Source organism: Phallusia mammillata, chromosome 6 (assembly GCF_965637545.1).
Source record: "Phallusia mammillata chromosome 6, kaPhaMamm4.hap1.1, whole genome shotgun sequence".
Classification (NCBI taxonomy): domain Eukaryota; kingdom Metazoa; phylum Chordata; class Ascidiacea; order Phlebobranchia; family Ascidiidae; genus Phallusia; species Phallusia mammillata.
In genome coordinates this window covers 24,532,503-24,554,354 of record NC_137257.1, presented here as the reverse complement: position 1 = coordinate 24,554,354, position 21,852 = coordinate 24,532,503, and the positions used below count along the sequence as shown (strand labels likewise).

The 21,852-nt window shown below is 35.9% G+C and overlaps 2 protein-coding genes and 1 pseudogene across 7 annotated transcripts; 2 read left to right on the top strand and 1 right to left on the bottom strand.

Moving 5' to 3' along the window:
• Nucleotides 1-156: 156 nt before the first annotated feature.
• LOC145233217 (uncharacterized) lies at nt 157-13,263 on the bottom strand (annotated as a pseudogene). Its single transcript, XR_013861044.1, has 20 exons — nt 13,048-13,263; nt 12,689-12,805; nt 12,385-12,461; nt 11,829-11,898; nt 11,234-11,303; nt 11,071-11,166; nt 10,661-10,751; nt 10,217-10,281; nt 9,945-10,087; nt 7,393-7,431; nt 6,924-7,055; nt 6,463-6,528; nt 5,149-5,288; nt 4,050-4,166; nt 3,357-3,464; nt 2,139-2,349; nt 1,876-2,000; nt 1,477-1,693; nt 936-1,047; nt 157-551 (listed from the first exon to the last, which is right to left on the bottom strand). The product of XR_013861044.1 is annotated as an uncharacterized LOC145233217 (transcript).
• A 735-nt stretch (nt 13,264-13,998) lies between these two features.
• On the top strand, nt 13,999-20,894 carry LOC145233228 (uncharacterized). Of its 5 annotated transcripts, none has more exons than XM_080097919.1 (2): nt 13,999-14,479; nt 14,555-16,617. In XM_080097919.1, exon 2 carries the CDS (start codon nt 15,943-15,945, stop codon nt 16,615-16,617), a length of 675 nt encoding a protein of 224 aa, XP_079954045.1. In that variant the 5' UTR covers nt 13,999-14,479; nt 14,555-15,942. The 5 variants fall into 5 exon arrangements, with proteins under 5 accessions (XP_079954045.1, XP_079954047.1, XP_079954046.1 ...); XM_080097921.1 differs by having other exon boundaries at nt 13,999-14,764; nt 15,329-16,617; XM_080097920.1 differs by having other exon boundaries at nt 13,999-14,764; nt 15,110-16,617.
• On the top strand, nt 17,108-18,385 carry LOC145233221 (uncharacterized). The gene has a single exon (XM_080097911.1). The coding sequence runs from the start codon at nt 17,108-17,110 to the stop codon at nt 18,320-18,322; it is 1,215 nt and encodes a 404-aa protein (XP_079954037.1). The 3' UTR covers nt 18,323-18,385.
• Nucleotides 20,895-21,852: the final 958 nt, after the last annotated feature.

The window sequence follows — 21,852 nt, the reverse complement described above, 5'->3', positions numbered from 1 at the left end:
TTACGATGATTACATAAAAATCTGTAGTAGCACGATTAATGACAGAACCTCGCAAAATAGATTAACTTCCATCATAGCCTGTCAAACTATAACAATAGCCCGTTGACCGCCTAAACAATACTTTGCACACAATTTAGTTGCTCACTCGAATAAGAATAGATTATGTTTGATTTATTTCACAATATGACATTTGTGTCTAGATAACAAGGATTTGTTTTTACTGTTAGTAGTGGCATCGTAATCTCAAAATTTGAAAATAATCTTGTATGGTCATAAACGCAAAACAGACACCAATAATACTCCCAGTGTTTAAAACAGCTAAAGTTCAAGCAGTCCATCCGTAGTTTAAAATTTATTCACTGTTCAGGTTTTGCGCATATCCCGGTGTACAGCTCAATCAACTCCCAGAGTTTTTGACAAGCGTCGTCGTCTTGCGCCACCTCGTGTACAACCGAATCCTCTCGACAGTTGGTGAAATATTTTCCCGAAACATTTTTCAGCGAACGCGAGAGGGCGCAATGTAGAATGGTCTGGCAACCCTTCTTTGTGTTCTGTGACGTAACAATATAGTAAGAGTTGCATAAACCCTGGTTTGTTTTCGAAAATGCGGTTAAAACAAGTATCACAAAAATCTTGACAAAATCAATAGCGATAAACTGATTTCAAATAACCTAAACTGTACCTTTACAAGTCTTTTAAATACTTCTTTTAATCCACAACCAAAGTCGATTTAGTCCATAACCAAACATTCTGGTATTTTATAACGCGATATCAAGGAAGTTAGAAAAATATACCTCATGTTTTGCATTGAAAATGGATATCGTTGTTACAATTGTGGCGACATGTCTTGTTTGCAACTAATAAGCATTTTAAATCGAGTATTGATGACCACAGCCATTTCAACCCCCAGTCACCAAAATCTATACATAACTCACCTTCGATACGACCAACATAAAGATCATACAAATCATGACTCAGAAGCCAAGATGTTGGTTCGAACTATGCCAGGACTCAAGCAGTTGGAAGCAGTCGCCGCCATCTCCGAGCCTGCGAGTGAAAATAGAAAAGAAAGCTTTCAAACGACCGCCACATACTTTTATAATGTAAAAACCTGCATACCATACAGTTGTTGGTGCCAGTTTCAATAAACAATGAGTTACGATTATATTGTTAACTAAGCACGCAGTAACGATACGCTATGTGCAGGCTGAACATCAGACATTATTGCAACAAATCACCCAGGGTTTTTTTTAGTCTGTAAAGTTTTTAATATAGATAGCAGAGGCCTTGGTTGCGAAATCAGACAACTTAGGTTTCTCTCGAAGTCACACCAATATTCTGCTCAAAGTATAAAAATTCGAATGACCGTTATGTAACATGTTGCGTTTTCAGGGTTGGAGCTTCAAATCCCGGCTCAAACTGTTAAATTCTCTTAAAAACCGAATCAGTAAATAATCATACTATTAAAGCAACCACCTTCGTGCGAGCTCCCTTGTAAACATGATGTTCATCAGCTTCGAGTTGTTGTAAAGAAGAACTTCGGGTTTTCGTTTCAACCTTCCCATCTGCTTGGTGGCGCAAAAGACTTTAAAGTCGTCGGGTTTTAAATAATCCAGGTCCAAAGCGCACATGAAGTGCATACATGAACTCACGTTGATGATGCGAGACACTGGTCCGGATCGTTTTAGCAGATCTACAAGATTAAAACTATTTGTAAAAGATTATTACTGACAACTTTACACTTGATCGTAGAAGTCAAAATAGCTTGGGTATAAATCAGTGCTTCGCAGACTCTTTCACTCAAGCCATACATTTTTTAACTACATTTTCGTTGCAGATGTTAAAAATAACAAACAAATACGTAGGCTTCTCTACCTAACAACAGGTTGGTCAACAGGAAAGGACCGAAATGATTTGTCTGGTAAGTCAAGTCTATTTTATCTTTGGTTTTAATTATTGGTTTTCCAAATATTGCAGCATTGTTGATGAGAATATCCAACCTGTAAACAAAACATGTCACCCCAATAACGTTTAAATAAATTATGTTATATTTTTATATTTTCAACTATGACTTTTCGGAAGTTAAAAGTAGTAATACATTTACCTGTATGCAAAATTACGCCTGTGAAACAATTTACCTTTTCTCGTTGTTGACCACGTGATTGGCAAAACTCGTGCACTGACTGGAGAGAACTCAGGTCCAACCTCTATAACACGATATTGGACTTTCTACACCCCGAGTCGGCGACAATTTCCATGCGGGTGGCCTCGCCTCGAATCAGGGAGCGGCAAGCTAAAATGACCCGGGCGTTTCGTTTTGCGAATTCCACAGCAATGGCCTTCCCAACCCTGTAAAATAACATGAATTTGGAATAAAGATTTTTACTATACCATGGCGCTCTGACTGCATTGTGTTTGATAGGTAAAAAAATAAACGTTGTCTGCGTGGGGTTCGAACCCACGACTACTCAATTGAGGGTGAAGAATTTTAAGCAATAAACAGCAGCCTGTGTGCAAGCTACATATCTTAACTATAAATCGAATCGTCATCTATTCCTGGATCTTCATAAATCGCATCGTACTCAATTCAGGAAACCGTTTACTAACCAACTCTAACTAACGAATATCTCATAACTCTTATAATAACGGTGTAGCTACAGCGCGTTTACCATCTCTCCACCAACTGTGCCCTCTACTTTGTCCCGCTTTGTAACGTCTTACCATTGCGCAGCTATCTCCGTCAAGTGCAATTTTAGTGCAATTGTGTTGCTACGCAACTAACACTCATCTCAACTCAACTAGCAACCAATAATGATTATTTACCTCCATTGCGGCAGTTATAATAGCATTTCTTCCAGTCATGTCAACATCTTCTCTGAATATTTTCCACAATGCTTTAGTATGGAGTCGAATCACAGTCAGCGTAATAACGACGCCAATACCAACTCCATACTTAACTATTTGTAACAAGGCAACATCTACACAACAATGTAACTGTAGGTTAATGGTAGGTTTTCTGCAGCACCCGCAGCTTTTAAGGTGCGTGAGCATAAGACATTTTTTTTGAAAGGGGAGTACCCAAGTCGAATTATATGGCGTCAGTATCGAGTTAGGGAATTCCCTAAACACATTTCGAACATTTTAAGGGGCTAGCGGCGTAAATACTTGAGTTGTCAACACAAACAAATTGGGATGCATATCTACATAACTATATGGACTTCATAATTTAGTTGAGTTTGCTACATACATTTTTTGGTGAAGGGCGCAGTGCATAACAGGTTGAGAACCAGTGCATTTAGGAATTCTCCATACAAAAAGGATAGATTAAATCAAACAAACATAGCACCTCAATTTACCTGATTGCCTTTTCTGTTGGGTTCTGTGTTAATCGTTTGTAAAAGAAACAACTAAAAATGTGTGAGCAGTCTCGATCGAATGGACTCAAAATCTCCTCCATTATGTATCTGAAAAAGTTAAATAAATAACAAAATCAGAATATTTGATTTAATTAAGGTTACCCAAAATTTTAGTTGAAACAACCAACTTTTACAAATGCAGCAATTCACAGACACCAGTAAAAAATTAAGTTAAATTGTAAATGTTCTTCAATTGCTGTGTCATAAAAAAACTTGAAACTTTTTTAATTGTGAATATAAGAATTCAAAAAAAGTTTGTTGATAACACTACACTTTGCAAATCACTATTTAGAGCAAAATTTTTACTAGGATTTTTAAAAAGTGAGTTCACTTTATGTTATACTCTCATTTAGCATCAAAACCTCAAGTAGCCAAAACAATCACTTGAGTTTGGGTCTAAATTTATCCTTCCCGACTCTAAAACCCTGGATTTGCCCCCTTTTAATTCGTGAATCCATCTTATAGCGGGTTTAAATGTTTTCCAAGGTGCAGGACCTCATTTACAATTAACCCCAATGTGAAACTTAAAACCCTATTTAATGTTTGTACACCTTGGAATTAGAAGAACTGCAAACACCAGTGTGGAAACAACTGCTTCAACTAAGGAAACTGGTGTAAAAGTGTTAACATTACTTGAGATAAAAGTCGATTATGACATCGTTGAGAAATTCCCCTTCATTAAGACAGAACTGATCTTCGTTGGTGATCGCAATTCCACCTTTGGCTGGTGGAGGGGGATAAATGGCTAGTCTGAAAACAGTAACAAAATGGTTAATAACGTCACTACTTAAACAAGCTATTTTAAATTGAACTACAAATCCAAATCATTTTACCTTTGTATCTGTCTTTTGCAAATTATTGCTCTTTTAGTATTTTTTATTATAAAGTAAACAACATTTTAATTAGAGATGTGTAGAATATTTGGTTTGCTGAATTTTTTCGATCAAATCCGCTAATATTGCAAAGATTGGGTTTAAACAGGATAAATTGTTGCGATTCAGCCAAAAACAAATCTTATACAAACCTAAAAAAGCATGAAACTAGTCTTTTTTATGCTAAGGTACCACACAATCTTTCAAATTATGCCATAACTAAAATAGCATCAACTATTATGGTTTTTAAAACATTATTTCTCTACTTCATTAGCAACCATGTCCAGGGTAACCTTTAACCCACATAACTAAAATGATAATAAAATACAACTATGCTGTTGTATAGAACCACTGCTTTTGCTGTTTTATGTTGAACTTGTAGGTTACGGGCATATGAATTTAGAATTTGTGACTACCGTATTTTACAGACCATATGGCGCAACTTAAATCCTTTTTTTTCCTCATAAATTGATCATGCGCCTTATAAGCCGGTGCGCCTTATGTATGGATCAAGTAGTGCTTAATTGCTTTGTTTAATGAGCATTATACGGTAACCCATACTCCTTAAAATACGTTGCGTTCTATAGCCCGGTGCGCCTTATGTATGAACAAAAAACTAATCAAAGCAATTTATTGAAAGTGCGCCTTATAATCGGGTGGGCTTTATGGTCCGTAAAATACGGTAGTTGGACTGGAATTATCCAAATTGCACATAAATTGTGATAAAATCATCTTATCATGACATGTTCAAAAATGTCTACCATAAAAAAAAATCTGAACTAAATTGCAAACAATTTTTAAACCACTAAATGAAATTTGTATAACTTATGAAGGAATTTTAGTTTATTAGTGAAACCTACTGTTTTCGCTGCCCCTGAAACACTGGATGAACATCAATGCAATCGTTCACTGCGACTGCTTGTGGCAAACGATTGCTTCGAGATCGGGTGAAACGAATCAACTTTTGCTCAGGACTCATTCCAACATGCAGTATCTGCGTCTGGTGTACAAAAAAAGTATCTTTGAACATTAAGAACATTATTTGTCATCTAGAACAGTAAATAGAACCACAAGATAATGTGATATTTTAAGATTTCGATTCTTAAAGACAAATTATTAGAAAACATTACCCCAAATGCTTTCAATTTAATCTCTTGCTTTGACCAAAATCGTGTTAAAGTCGTACACAACAATAACACTGTAAAACTTTTTCATTGTATTTACAAACTCTTGATGTAAACACAGTGAAAAAGTTGTGCAGTGTTTTATGTGTATGATTTTAACAAGGCAAGGCTTAGTTGGCAATATGCAGCTTGCAGATAATACTTTGGTTGATGCAAGACATACTACAATGTTATAAGAGTTGCCATTGATACGGTCGTAAAAAATAAGGACAACCAAAAATTCATTTTTCATACAAACGAAACAAACATTTTCAAAATCTTTGCATTTACACAAGCTATGACATATCACATGTCATATATTTTGCCAGAAACAATCAGTTCCAGCAATTCCTTGTTCTTACAAAATACTTTTCCCTGTAGCAGGGGGTTTGACTGTCATTTCACTATATTTGTTCCTTGTCCTTGTAAGAAAGACAAAATACGAACAAGTCGAATGCAAGGACAATATTTTAGAAACAACGACATAAAAGTTTACTAAGACATTGCCCTTCAAAATAAGGACAAACATTAGAAATAAGGACAGTATGGCAACCCTGGTTATTAGGGATGTGCCAAAACTGCAAGTGTTCTGTTTGGTCGAGCACCGAGCATCTTACGTTAATGCTCAGTGGTCGGCCGAGCACGCTCGGTACATTGTGACGTCACAAACATTCCCTACTATATGCAAGTTTTAGCATTACAAGGTCACTTACGTCACCGGCTGTATATTAAGCTGTACAGGCCCATGAAGTTTGCGTTTTTTCACGATCATATCACATTTAAATAAACAGTCATTTTTGTTCTTGGATACCCTTTTAAACAAAATTTTTGTATGTGAATGTGCAAATTTAGTGCTTGGGTCAGTTTGTGCAACTGCTCGGCCTAGCACTGAGCATCAACAACGGCAATGCTCGGTACCGGGTACTCGGGTTCTGGCTCGGCTCGGCTCGGCCCATCCCTACTGGTTATAGGTCATACAGTATTCAACATCATTCTGTTTGGGTGGCTTACCGTGTCTTTTGCTACGTGTGAACTTCCAACAGGAGAGCTCACCATCATAGACTTGCTGTGGTGATTCTAAAAAGTTTTTAATAAATGTATTACTGTTTTAGAGTATTGTTGCCAGTTTTAAAAGTATGACAAAAATGTGATTTTAATCAGACAACAAAAAGATGTATTGTAGAGTTAAAAACCCATCCTCTTTTTTATTTACTTAAAACAAAGAAAGGAATACATTACTCATTAGACAGTCATAGAGTAGTTAGATAATAAAAAGGTAAGTTAGAAGACACTTGATGGGTTTATATATTTTCTATGTTCTGTATAAGGTCAATTCTTGTGTTAACCTTATGCGAAGGACATTTAACATTGTTTACATGCCTAAAATCACATGTGGTTTTGCACAGTTTAGATTTCAGTAACCAAAAGAGATAAATTTATATTAATGCACATTGCACTAAAAATAGATTTACTTGGGCTGGTGATTGATGCGGTGTTAGTTCTTTTGATATGTTGGTTTTTCCGAAGTGTTGGACAAGTTCTGCATTAGCAATTCGACACTGTCGGTTGTTCGATTCAGTTTGGGTAAGTTTTGCTACAAAACTCTGCAACAATTAGAGCTCATATTAAATTTCTGGAAAACAGCAATGTACAAACAAGTACATCAGTGAAAATAAATCTGTCAAAAATTTTTTGTGTCATGTCATTCAACGCGCTCCTGTGGTTGTTGTTTCCAACAAAACCCAAAACATCTCCTGTTACATAAACACACACATATATAAGAGAACTCATTATTCATTACTGGGATCAGTCCTGTAGTGTTTAGGTCAGCAATATTAGCACACTTGTGCATATGTAACAATACATCAGGCCTGCAAGAGGTATGTACCAAATCAATCCCTGATTTCTGCAAATCAAAAATTAAAATCAACATGCACAAACCTGGGGTTTTTGTAGTTTTCTTCGTAGGAAGTCCAGTTTCTGTGGAATTAAATCACCTTGAATAGAGTGCCATTGTGAGCAAATGTAAAAAAAATAATGAAGATTTGGTCATCAAAAAAAACAGCATAACACTTTAGTAGTTATTTGATTCCAACAGTTTTTTGGTTATTTTATTTTAAGAGTACATTACAGTAACCTTTTTCGATAAATGCTTCACTTAACAATTCAGAATACTTTCATTCCCCCCTAATATACTACATAGTAAATGCTAAACCATGCAACATATAAAATTGGGTCTTTAATCAACTGCATATATTCCCAGAGTTATTGTCTATTTACAAACCACATGTACAAATTATGGTAAATTCCCCCCCAAAGTTTTTGAAATTCTCCACTGGTTAGGAACCGCTGCTTTAAAGTATGGGTAGTGATTTATTAGGGAATGATTCATTAACCTAACTGTTAAAACACAGACTGATAAATTTTGGGGCTAGGCGATAACAAATCTGGGAATTTCACTAGAGATGGGCTAAAACAGCAATTGTTATGTTCGATCGAACACAGAGCATCTCACGTTGGCGCTCAGTACTCGACCAATCATGATTGGTGTATTGTGACAACACCAATGGTTCGCTATTCGGTGCTAGTTTTGGAGCTTTCCAAGGTACCTTACATCACCAGTGGTGCATCAAAGCAGTACAAGCCCAAGAAGTAAGCGTCATTCCACCATCTACTGCATTGTTCTTAAAACTAGTTTTGCATGTTAGCAGGGCATGAATATGCAACTTTCATGCTCGAGTCAGTTTGTGCAACTGCTCGGCCGAGCACTGAGCATCAAAAACATCGATGCTCGGTACCGAGTACTTGAGTTCTGGCTCGGCTCGGCCCACCCCTAAATTTCACCTTACAGGAATCCTACCTGTCCCCCCAGGGTCAAAATAGGGGATTTTGCCAGGCACCATTCCAAGTTGGCTTCTTAACGAGGGCACATAATCATTATCAATAGTGAAAAAAATACACGCTTGTGGATCTTCTACTGACAGTTCAACTTTAGAGATTGCATACCACGGAATCTGGACTATGCAACTTTGCATTGTCATGATAATGTCTTTACCACTCCACTGCAAAAACAAACACAGCCGAATTTATATTCTACATGAATCAAAATGTATCAGTTACAGTACAGTATGTCAACAACCTTTTTGGTGACACATGCCATTTTACTGGTTATTTCCAAATGGTAATGGCTTTGTGTGCCAACATATTTCTGGGTATAAAAGTTTGTGCCACCTGTTCTTTATTTAAGAAGCCAGTTTGCTACAAAAGTATACATAACAAATTGTCTTTCACTTAAATTTGTTTTGCAAAATGAGTACCATTGACCTTTTGCTGGGCAGAAGATGAATTTAATGACCTTTTGAAATAGTTTTCAATAGCATTAGTGTTGAACAATATTAATTGGCCTAATTTATACATGAAGTATTGTTTCTCGATTTTCTTCAAAATAAAAAAGCTATTTCGTGACAAAAATTTTAATCTGTGTTTGTGATATCTATTAGTTGACCTTCAGACAACGACCATTTATCACGGCTATCCAAGACATCTACTTCATTTTATAAATTTTATGATAATATTCAACAACATTTTTCTTAAAGTCCAAGCTATGAAACCATTGCCAATACTAAAAATGTGCATGCTAACAAAATACACCACATAGCATTGCTGGGCTAAAGCAGAAGATTTCTAATCACCAAAAAGACTGCCTGGTGATACGTCTGACAATGCGTGAAGCAAAACAGAGACCTCCTACTTTGCATTAAATCACCACAATTATACACAAGTGAATTACTCTCTTGAGATTTGTATATTCGGGGCTGTTAAGGTAACCAATCGAGCAATCAGGCTAAACAAGTAAACAAAAACGAGAAAACCCACTACAAACAACTATTTAGCATTATTAGGGTTTGTATTTATATTAACTTAAGGGCCATCAACCTAAAAACAAATGTTTTGGGGTCAAGGGGTTAAAAATTAGTGAATCTACTTAAAGTTACAAAATACTCGATAATACTTTACAGTGCATGAACCCACAAAGCAGGAAACTCCTAGCTCATGGACTATACCAGGGGTTGGCAACCCTCAGCACGCGAGGTGGTTTTTCATGGCACGCCAACCGAGTTCGTGCTTATGTTGAAGTAACAATTTAACCCGATACTCTTATTGTTTATATTTTTTAGCATGCCATTTTCTTAAAATCCAGCCTTACATGCAAAAAACATTCTGCTTTCTTTATATTATTGATATCTGCTGAAATGAACAACTATTGTTTAGAAAAACGTTCATTAACACATGTTAACAACAAGTAAATTGGCACGCGTCGCCTCAAAGGTTGCCGAACCCTGTATTATACTAAGTACAGCTGTTTTGGGGGATCTGTGGGTGAACCGCTGGGTCATTTGGGGTCAAACTTTAGGATCAAATTGTATAACTACCTATTATTATTGAGTTATGATTTACAAACACAAATATTCAAAAAGCATTTTTTTGTTTACCCTGCTCTGCACAGGCTCCTTATGGTGAAACTGGCCAAGGCGGACTGACTTAAGTAAAACACAGAGCGTCGCAGTTTTCCATGCAGGCAGGGTTTTCTGGCAAGTTGCCTGTATATGAGAAGTTGTTTCTGTAGTGGACTGAACTGAAAAAAAGAATATACAGACAGTGACGTGGCTGCAAATTTTAGTCGGCACAGAAGTGGCCTTTTATGTGTTTAAATATAATATTTTGAATGAATAATGTATCAATTGCTAATAACTACTGTTTTTACCTGCTTCATTTTCATTTAGAGATTCTTTTCTTCTTTTGCATGGAATCGGAGAGTCGTCACCATTTCTGTAAACAATAAGAAAACATGACTGAAAGCCTTTTTGCAAAATATGAATCAGAAGCCATATCTTATCAACCATATACCAAACACTCGTAAGCGCTTAAACAGATATATAAGGAGCTGTAAAGGTACCCACTGGACATATCAAGCTAAAGTTTTAAACAGCAAACAAGGAACCTACTATAAACAATTGTTGAAAATCAGCACAATACTCCTTAAATTTTTAACCTTAAGGACTGCTAAATCGTAAATGTTCTGGGCTCGGCCGTCACACATTTTAACATTAAAAAGTGGCTATTACAATCATCTGCAATTAGATAATATGCTGTGCATTGTTAAATATGTTTAAACAACAGACATTACAATTTGTTATAATCTTCTTACGTGTGAACTTGTTGCAGAAAGATTGATTCAGGTTGCTTGGGAGAATTGTTGCAAGTGAATTCCAAAGTTGCATCTTCCGATGGTTGTAGCTCTTAAAGAGCAATTATATATGTAAAATATCATTTAGGCGCAAATAGTCCCTTAAAAGTGGTATATTTTTACCACTATTAAGCATTGTATAATAAATGTTAGGGATGTCACAATACACCAAGCACGCTTGACCAAGCACCAAGCGTTAACATGATATGCTCAGGGCTCAACCTTACAGAACAATTGCTGTTTTGGCAAATGACAAATGCAATACTATGGTAAAACATTCAAAAAGTTTTTCTTAAGTTTTGTTTTTTCTATTACATTTGTCATATTTGCACATTATGATATAAATTAGGATCCCAAAAGTAAAAAAGTACCTGCAATTTTCTGTTTTTTGCAGATTTTTGCAGATTCTTTTCCAGCGTCTGTTTCAACTTCAGCTTCATCACTTGAATCCGAGATTGTTATGAATTCTGTTGACAAAATTGCATGACAAAATCATTTTTGTAAATATTTTTATGATATGATTATTTTATGTACCAGATTTGCAGTTGTTGTCTTGTGGAACAAGCTGGCAACTCTTTTTCACTTTTATGGTTTCATTTCTCCTCTACAAAATACAAAAAGAAGTTCACAATATTTAACAATCTATACAGCATCCCTTGAATAAATTTTATCATAGCATTCTCAATACACGACATTTGTTTGTAAATGAGGTATTTTGCAACAGTTTAAAGCAGATGAGTTATTTTTATTTTAAGTTGGATTGAGTTTTTCGCTTGTAAAGCAACTCACAGCAGCATAATTGCGCGAAAATATTAAAAAAAACTGTTTTTGGTGCATGATGCTGCCTACATTTATGATAAACAACTTATAAGCATGAACTTAATTCTATTTGGTGCTTTTATGCATCTTAAAAGTTAACATTACTCTGTTAAATAGGCTGAATCCTGTAAAACTTTTTTTAACTATTTAGAAACAAAACTACGCTTGTTGTAATGCTGTTATGTCTAAAAGAGACTCACAGTGTTAGTAACTGGCAACAACATGCGACGCATTATAACAAGTGTTTGGTGTCCCCTATGATGTTTATTAAAACTGTCTGAAATTGGCTTACCCAAATATGTAACCTTACCTGAGATGCAAGAAAGCTGTGGAATTCGCTTGCACCATTATGCTCTCCGTAAAATGTGCTAGCATTCATCCTGCAAGAAATTTGATAAATTTGAAAACAAAACAATTGTCGAAAAATGTCATAAAGATGGTCTAATATGTAGTGATGGGACAAGTACCCAGTACTCGGTATCGATCCTGTACTCATTATTGAAATATTTTGCCTCAGTTTTCGATATGACTGTTCGATCCTAAAGGCCGGTTATTTGAGTTGAACAGCACACAACCAGCAAAAAGTTCCCTCAGGTTACGTATATTTATCGCTATCATGTGGAAATATCATTTTCTGCATGTGTGTGTGTGTGTGCACATTACCCAGGCTACAACAGATATATTAGCCAGTGATATACAACTAAGCACAACAATATATTTAAGTACTCAGCATTAGTACTCCCTTCAAAACCTGGTATCGCCCATCGATACAAAGAGTTATTGCACAGCTTTAGTTCACAGGGTCATGGGTTCTCTAGTGTTTTACTGAACAAACAACATGGCTTGGATAAAAATAACAAAATTACCTTCGATTTTGTCTTGGTTTCACTTTGGAAGGACTTGAATAACCACCCAAACGTGCTCTTGGCTGAATAGTTGGTCTCTAATGGACAAAACAAACAAACTAATGATGACACTTATCAAGATCAACTTACTTCAAGTTAGTAGCAAAACTACATGAAGGTTAAAATAATGACAAGCTAGGTAAGGGCTATAGGTCGGTACAAAACCACGAAAACCACTGAATATAATAAACCAACAAGTTGTATCTGTCTTTTATAGGATCAAAGCACATGCATAAAATAGATAACACAATGGTTAGTTACAAACCTGAAGAGAGGTGACTTGTATCGGTCTTATTGATGATTTTGAGCAACATTTGTATTTTAAAGGTTCCTTTAGTGTGGCTCCACAGTTTGAACAAAGCATTCGTTTTTCACTAACTAACTGTAAAAAAACTGTAGTACTCATCAATAGGAAAAAACACATGCTATGAGATGTGATAGATTGTATGGTTTAATATATTTTGTACTATGTCCGAACAAACAGTTAAATTAAATTCCTGTTACATAGTTCACAAATTGCACAAAAGTAGGGAGTACATATGTGTAGTGTATATAAACCCCTGGTGTGGTTATTAAGTGCAGATTTTTTGTTATGTACCTGTTGCAATTCATTTGTTTATTTACCTGTGGCATGTTTTGATTTGAATCAGTGCTGGATTGAACCATAATTACTGGTGTCCCCTGAACCAAAACATTGTTGTTGCGCGGAGATGTTGTAAAGGTCTGGATATGAACAGGAACTCCAACTCCAATCGGACTTTGTGGGACAAAATGATTTCCACTTTCAGCAACAAACAATAAGTTGATGTTGGATTGTTTGTTAGATGGTAGTCGAACTAAACTGAATATAATCAACCAACAAGTTGTATCTGTCTTTTATAGGATCAAAACATATGCATAAACAGATAACACAATGATTAGTTACAAACCTGAAGAGAGGTGACTTGTATCGGTCTTATAGATGATTTTGAGCAACATTTGTATTTTACAGGTTCCTTAAGTGTGGCTCCACAGTTTAAACAAAGCATTCGTTTTTCACGAATTAACTTTAAAAAAACTGTAGTACTCATCAATAGGAAAAAACACATGCTATAAGATGTGATAGATTGTATGGTTCAATATATTTTGTACTATGTCCGAACAAACAGTTAAATTAAACCCCTGTGGACTTAGATAGTTCACAAATTGCACAAAAGTAGGGAGTACATGTGTGTAGTGTATATAAAACCCTGATGTGGGTATTAATTGCAGAACATTTTTTATGTAAGTGTAGCAACTCTTTTATTTATTTACCTGTGGCTTGTTTTGAGTATGTTTTGAATCAGTGTTGGATTGTACCATAATTACTGGTGTCCCCTGAATCAAAACATTGTTGTTGTGCGGAGATGTTGTAAAGGTCTGGATATGAACAGGTACTCCAACCTGCTTCGGACTTTGCGGGACAAACAAAACATAATTGGAATACTGGCAACATCATCGCTTTGCAGAGACAAGTCCAAACACAAACAGTTTACAGAAACATTGCAAAGCCGCAAAAACGCATCTTTAACCTCGTTAAGCTTTTTTTCTTACTTGCTTGAGAATCAGCTGGATTAGTACGTCGTGTCCACTGATCTAGAAAAAAGCCTGGATGGCGCAACCAGGCGTTACGATAAGGGGATTTTTGAAGCCTGTGTGGAGGTTTTGCCGCCATATTGGAAGGATCACCTGGTACGCTGGGCAAAGCAGGAACATAGTGTTATGCATTCCGTTGCAGCAAAAAACGCTAATAAGGTAGAAGTAGAAGTGACGGCAAAGGCAGTGATGATGAAGAGAGCTGTACAAAGCCCAGATATTCCCGTACATTTCACGAGTGGGATATATTTTTGAAATTTTGTTGGAGTTATAGTGATGGCAACTGAGGCTGATTTTAGTTGTATTGACTTGGAATATTAGTGTTTGTTATATAACTACAGATCTTTAACACATAAAATAATTGTACAAGACAAGCAGACCTTCTTCACGGTGTAGTAGTTTTTTTTAACGATTTATCCAAGTGATGTATACATTCTAAGTGGTAAGTTAATCCCAATATCAAACTCACATGAACTTCAATTTTTTCATTACTATTTTACACACATTTTTATTACAGATTTAATACATTTGCTCCTAGCATTGCATCTTAGTCCGACCGTCGAAAGGCCGGATAAATAACATTGACAGGCAAACCTGAAATCCAAGCAAACACCTTATGGTTTGCTCGGACCATTTTAAAGAAAGATATATGAACCATACTAGCCAAATTATCACTCTAAGAGAGGATGCTGTTTCCCCGTGAATCAAGACTTAACCAATACAGCAGGTGATAATTAAATTGTATTAATTGAAATAATGAATTGGAAGATTAAAAGTAGTACATGAAAGAATAAGAACATATTTAAGCAACAACTGAAATTGAAACAGGTTAAATGGCACCAATAAAAGGAAGGTTAATACTGCCGGACAGTAAGTTCCTCAGGTTAAAAGAAAAATAATGAAGATACACTTGCTTATATATTGTTGGTCTAAAAAAGCGCCTTCTATAGAGAAGCATCATCACAGAAAAAAAATCAAGATTCTACGAATATTTTAAATGTACCAAGTAATACAAGCAGGATCAGAAATAAGGGAATTTAACATTTTGCAACAAACAGAAAGTATGATTTAGAAGACTGGGATCCACTCCAAAATGATCACGATTATGCATATGTTCCAGCAATACAAACATTGTCGGTCAATAAAACAACAGCACTTTCATGCATTGGAGGATATGTGAGAAAGATGGTAAAAAAAACAGCACTTTCTTTCATTTGCATTGAAGCACTTAGTTTATCCTCTTCACCATCTCACCATACCTTTTTGTCTTAAAATGATGGTGTCTCTTTAGGTCATGATCTACGGTAACTACCCTCTGCCAGGACCCAGAAAAGAGATTTCAGTACCTGCTTGTCACTACAGATGACAAATTACCAAAAGGCAAAGGAATGCCTTAAACAGAAGCATTGTCAATGTTGATGGATGTTCCTCATTCCAAAGTGTTGACCATTCATTTGAATGCCCTATTGGACAATCCTAAATTTAAATTAATGAAAATGATATTTAAATTCCACACAAAAGTTCGACAAAAAAACAATGGAGACGACATCAGAAAAAGAATAGCAAAATAGTTTTTTTGATCTTCAAAGTTAAGGTTTAAACTTTAAAACTTGCAATAAAAGTTTTTTGGGGGGTTCATTGCATGTTGCATCTTTGTCAAATTGTCTCTTTTTAGATAAAATAAAGATTAACAATTGCATAAATATATATCTTTGCTGCTAAATGCCTACGTAGGTATAGTACCTAAAATATAAATCCGACGACGTCAGCAATTTCTCTCCACAGAACCGCGTTCTATTTGAATAAGGTGTAGGATATGTGTTTTGCTTAAATCGAAAAGTTAAGCTCTAAATTTTTTTGTAATATTGCCTAACATTTCTGCTTTTTCTGCAATCTACTCTCACAATGACTCTTAAACAAGTTCAAGCTGAGGTGAAACAACTGGTGGAAGACCTAAAATCTGTGCGAGAAGTTCAAGCTAAGTTGGCAAACAATTCAAATAAAAATGCTGTTTCAGTGTCTGCTGAGCCAACTGTTTCTGCAGGTCCAACAGCTGAGGTTCTGGCTGAATTAAACAAGAACATCTTAAACATCGAGACAAGAGTCAAACAACTGGAGGATAGGCTGTCTCAACAAGAACAACAACTTGATGACATGGAACAATATGGCCGGAGAAACTGCTTGATTCTCCATGGATGCAAGAATGTGCCGAAGGGGAGTTATTGGGAGTTGGAACCCTATATTTTAAACATTCTTAATACAAAGATTAAACTTCCTTTGAAGGTCGAAAAGAGTGATATAGATATTGCTCACACTCTTCCTTCTAAAAAAGGTACCCCTATTATTATTAAATTTGTACGAAGGACAATTCGCCAAGAGGTATTCAACAACAAGCGGAATCTGGCAGGATCCGGCATGGTGATCACCGAGTCTCTAACAAAGAAAAGACTGGCGCTTGTACAAAGATGCAGAGAAAAGTGCGGAGAAAGATCAACATGGACCATCAATGGAAATGTGTATGTTTTTCATGAAAACAAAAAAAAGGTGATAAAAACCCTTAATGATTTGTATAGGCTTTAGACTGTTTTCTTTTCAGTATGTCTATGCACACTGTGTGCATGTAACATTGCCTTTATTGTCATGGCATCTAAATTAGTATGCATTTTTTAATGAGCTGTAAGCTTTCAAGCAACACAACCCCATCATAGCTCATTTTTCAGCTGTATCTGACACTTTTAAAACAGTAACTGCCACTGCGTGTGATGACAGAGTACCGGGAAATAGTAACAATAATGACACGAACTATGTTGTAAGAAATAATTTTGATTTAAACAACGAAACAACTATCAATTTTGATGATGAATATAATAATGACCATGGTACTGTCTATATACAACCAACTGAACTGCTGCTGCAATGCCCTCAACAACTACGGATTGCCTTAAGCATTAACATAAGATCATTAAACAACCCTCACAACTTCTCGAAACTGCAGGCTTTGTTAGCTGGATTACATTTCAAACCCCACATAATTGGAGTCACAGAAACATGGCTTAAACCTGAACATAGAATGTTTTACAATTTGCCCGGTTATAACTTTATTTCGAACCCAAGGAATGTGCACAGAGGAGGTGGTGTAGGGTTGTATGTAAACAACATGTTATCATACAATGTTAGAGAGGATTTAACTATAATGAATGAAAAAGTATTCGAGTCATTGTTTATCGACATTCAATTTAATAAAAAAATAATAACTTGTGGAACAATTTACCGGTCACCAGGGCAGGATAAAAATAGTTTTGATAGCTTTTTAAAAAATCTTAATAATAGCATGGTTAAAACAAAACAGCTCAATGCAGATGTATATATCATAGGAGACTTTAATTTAAACCTTCTGGACTCAACAAATCTCCAAGTTAACATGTTCACTGACTGCATGTTTGAGAATAACTTTATGCCTCTCATCAACAAACCAACTAGAATAACCGACTCTTCTGCAACTGTAATTGATCATATATGGACCAATGTATTACACCCAGTTGACACATACATTTTATTGGATGACATATCAGACCATTTTCCAGTGATGTTCTGTTGCCCTGAAAAATTTGACACCAGACAAGTCCAACCCCACAGGTGCTACAATAGACAAAACTATACTTCTTTTATCACCCAACTAATTCTACTTGACTATGACTTAATAACTAATAAAACAGACCCAAATGAAGCATTTGACATTTTACTAGCACATTTACAAACTAGTTTTGAAAAAGCATTTCCCCTTTCAAAAAGTAATGGAAAAACTGGGAAAAACGAATGGTATGATAAAGAATTGAATGATCTCAATAAAGCAAAACAAACTGCATACAAAAAATATCTTAAAAAGAAAACGACAGCTAGAAAACTTCAGTACCACCAAATGCGCAACCAATATTATCGAATGGTAAATTCCAAAAAGAAAACTTATTATCAAAAGCTGTTTGGTAAACACAGGAATAATGCAAAACAGACGTGGAAAACAATAAACAGTTTAATAGGTCGAAATAAGACCACGAACTACATGTTAAACCTTAAAGTAGATGGAAAATTGATCACAAACCAAATAGACATAGCTGATCACTTTAATAAGTATTTCTCTACTGTTGCAGAAAAGTTGGTTAGCCAGTTGGATAAGCCCAAAACCTCTTATCAGATGTATTTAGGACCCACATCCAAATCCTCTATTTTTCTCTTTCCGACCTGCCCTGGTGAAATTAAGATAATCATTGAAAAAAATACAAAGTAAATTAAGTTGTGGAATAGATGGCTTGCCTTCAAATGTCATAAAATGTCTACCACAAGGAATAATTAATTGTCTGAGCCATGTATTTAACCTTTGTTTAGCAAATGGAGTTTTTATTCAGGCTTTTAAAACAGCAAAAGTAGTACCTATTCATAAAAAGGGGGATATGAAATCAGCTAGTAACTACAGGCCTATAAGTTTATTATCAAACCTATCTAAAATTCTGGAAAAAAATGTGTACAATAGACTTTATTCGTTTTTAAACAACAAAAACTTTTTTAATTCAAAACAATTTGGGTTTCGAAAAGGTCATTCTACCCACCATGCTGCTTCCTTATTAATATCGAGTATCACAGATGCCTTTCAGAACAATCAACAGGCAGTTGGAATATTTCTGGACCTATCAAAGGCATTTGATACTATAGACCACACTATATTAATAGGAAAACTAAATCATCATGGCATCAGAGGGGTTGCCTTAGACTTTTTTAAGAGTTACCTGTCTAATAGAAAGCAGAGGGTCCAACTTGGAAAACATCTAATGACCTACCAATAAGTTGTGGTGTACCCCAGGGAAGTAATCTTGGCCCGTTACTATTTTTAATATACATTAATGATCTGCCAAATAGCATAACATCAGGACAGGCAATCATGTTTGCTGATGACACAACCCTCCTTTTTAAAAATAGAGATACGGAGTCACTATTTAACACTGTAAACTTGCAACTGGTAAAAATAAATGAATGGCTAATAACCAATAAATTATCACTTAATGTTGCAAAAACCAAAGGTGTTCACTTTAGACCAGCAAACTCTAAAACTAAGCCAATATGTAAGTTGGAAATAAATGGCCAGCAAATAGCAATAGCCAAATCTGTGCAATTCCTTGGGCTAACTATTCATGAAAGCTTGTCATGGAAAGAACACATGACATACATTTTACAAAAAATTAAAAGAATATATTACTTGACTATAAAAATAAGGCCTTTGTTAACAAAGCAAGCATTACATTGTATTTATCAATCACTTGTCAGAAGTCAAATAATGTATGGAATAACATGCTGGTATCATGGTAATATAAACCTTAAGAATAAGATTCAAAACATCTGCAACAAGTTTCTGTGCATGGCCTATGGCTTTAAATATCAAAACCTGGAAGAATCATTGAAACATTATAAAATATTAACAAACGAGCAACAGTTTAAACTTGAGTGCGCAATGTATTTATACAATTACCAAAACGGTAGATTACCTGAAGCATTTGACAATTTCTTTCAACGAAAAATGGTAACCATTGGTGTAAGTACTCGGCAAACCGAAAGTGGTTATACTATACCCTTGTGCAGCAGCAGTACTATTCAACAATCCATTAAATATACAGGTCCTAAATGCTGGACAGACCTTAAATTTGATGTTGTTCCCACCTCGAAAAAAATATTTACAAAACAAGTAAAAAATACACTCCTGGAATAATAGCAGCCGGACAGCTCTTGGACTTATTATCTTAGTTTGTTTACTCACTTATCACTGTTAAATTATTGTTTTTCAGATGTCCCCATTATATTAGTATTCCTTTGTTTGCCATGATGAGTTTTTTGGTGGGCACTGTCAAGCAACCATCTGAGAGCATGTGTTTTCATTCTGTGCACATTCACTGAACTGAATGTCTTACTAGTATAGTACATTTGTCAAATTAAAATCACTATTACTGTGTTGCCACACTGGTTTTGCTTTTTGCACACGTGTTTTTTGTCGCACTAGTTATCTTACTTGCGTTGTGAGGTGAATAATGATTCACCAGCAGCTATTACTGTTTTTACTGGTCATGCTTTTTATCATGACCAAGCACAATATTATTACACTGCTTTGGAAAACGTTCACTTAAAACCACTGTTCTTTTGTGTGATTTGTTGTGTATGCACCTAATAAAAAAGTCCCTGTGTTGTATCAAAAAACTAACGCTGCCGCTCGGAGCTTTTCTTTTTCAGTTACAACATCCGCAGTTCGCGACCCATCAACTGTACAAAGTGTCACGGAATGGCAACAGCTGAGCTGATGAGGTTCCCCCTACCCTTTTATCACACGAATCTATGGACTCATTGATCTGTCTTTTTTAATTCCGTTTTTTTTCCTCTTTTGTTTTTTCTTTTTTATGTTGTACAACTTTCATGTTCAATCGTCACTATGTTTGTGCTGCACCCTTCCTTCCGGCGCTGGAAACTATCCAACAGGGTTTCTTTTGGTGGTTTCTTTTCCTGTTGAACCCCACCCTCTTTCCCTAACACGGGTGGTTAGATTAGGTCCCAACCTGGCTGGTTCCACCAACGCTTCCCCCCCAGTCTTGATGTCCCAATGCGCCAACCTCACCCTCCGTTGTGAGTCCCTGCCACATAACGCTATTAGTAACGGTGTAGCTGCAGCGCGTTTATCATCTTTCCACCAATTGTGCCCCTACCTTTGTCGCGCTTTATAACGTCCCAACGTTGCGCAGCTATTTCCGGCTTGGTGAATATTTTAGTGCAATTGTGCTTCTACGATTTGTATCACCGGCGAAATAAACTCAACTCAACTCAAATATGCGTATATTAAGAGCAATAGATTTAATACGACCTAAAAACAACATAAAAATATTTACCTCACTGTAAAAACTTTGCACTAACACTGAATTTAGTCACAATAACGCTCTGATGGCTACCATTGCCTAACGCAGGGGATCCTTCCAATATGGCCGCAGTACCCTCCGTATAGGCTTCACTTTTCCGCTTGGATGCGCTATCCAGGCTTTTTTCTAGATCAGTGGTCGTGTCGCGTGTCTCGTTGTTATTTGGGTCGCGACTTCGATGTCACGAAGACGACAAAATGAAAATTCGAGAAATACCGGAAAAACGGTTTTGTGAACAATATCCTTGTTTAAATATGTTTTCAAAGGGAAATTATTCTTAGCTGTACCTGTTTACTTAAGGTAGCCACATTTTGTTAGTTTACTTTGGAATTATCACTATTAATAACCCCTTAACGCCGTATGTGACGAATTCGTCACACTGTGCCTTACACCTATTTTTACAGTGCGTTTGGTGTTTTTTGGGTGGAAAACGGTTGTCTCGAATTCGTCTCGTCCAACTTATTCATAAAACATCACATTTGACCACCTAGCCAGAAAAACTAAAATTTTATGTATTTCCGGATTTTGTATTCCAACATTAGCAGAAAAATTTTTTTTTCATGAAACTCGCTGTCAAACTTTTTTAATTTTTATCAGTTATATGAGAAGAAAAAAATCGTGTGTACATACAAGATGAATGCCTATTCTACTGCGCAATTTTTTAAAAAAAAAATTCGAAAGGTGTACAAAATATGGGGGGTGAATGTCGTGTCCGAATTCGTCCCATTCGTCATTTGCGTCACGAAAGTACACGTAAATGGTCACGTGATCGCTAAAACATAAACACAATATTCTGGTCCTATACCAGCATTTATCAACTACATATTGTCATTTTGCACAATAATAAATAGTGGCATTGCAATGACAGCCA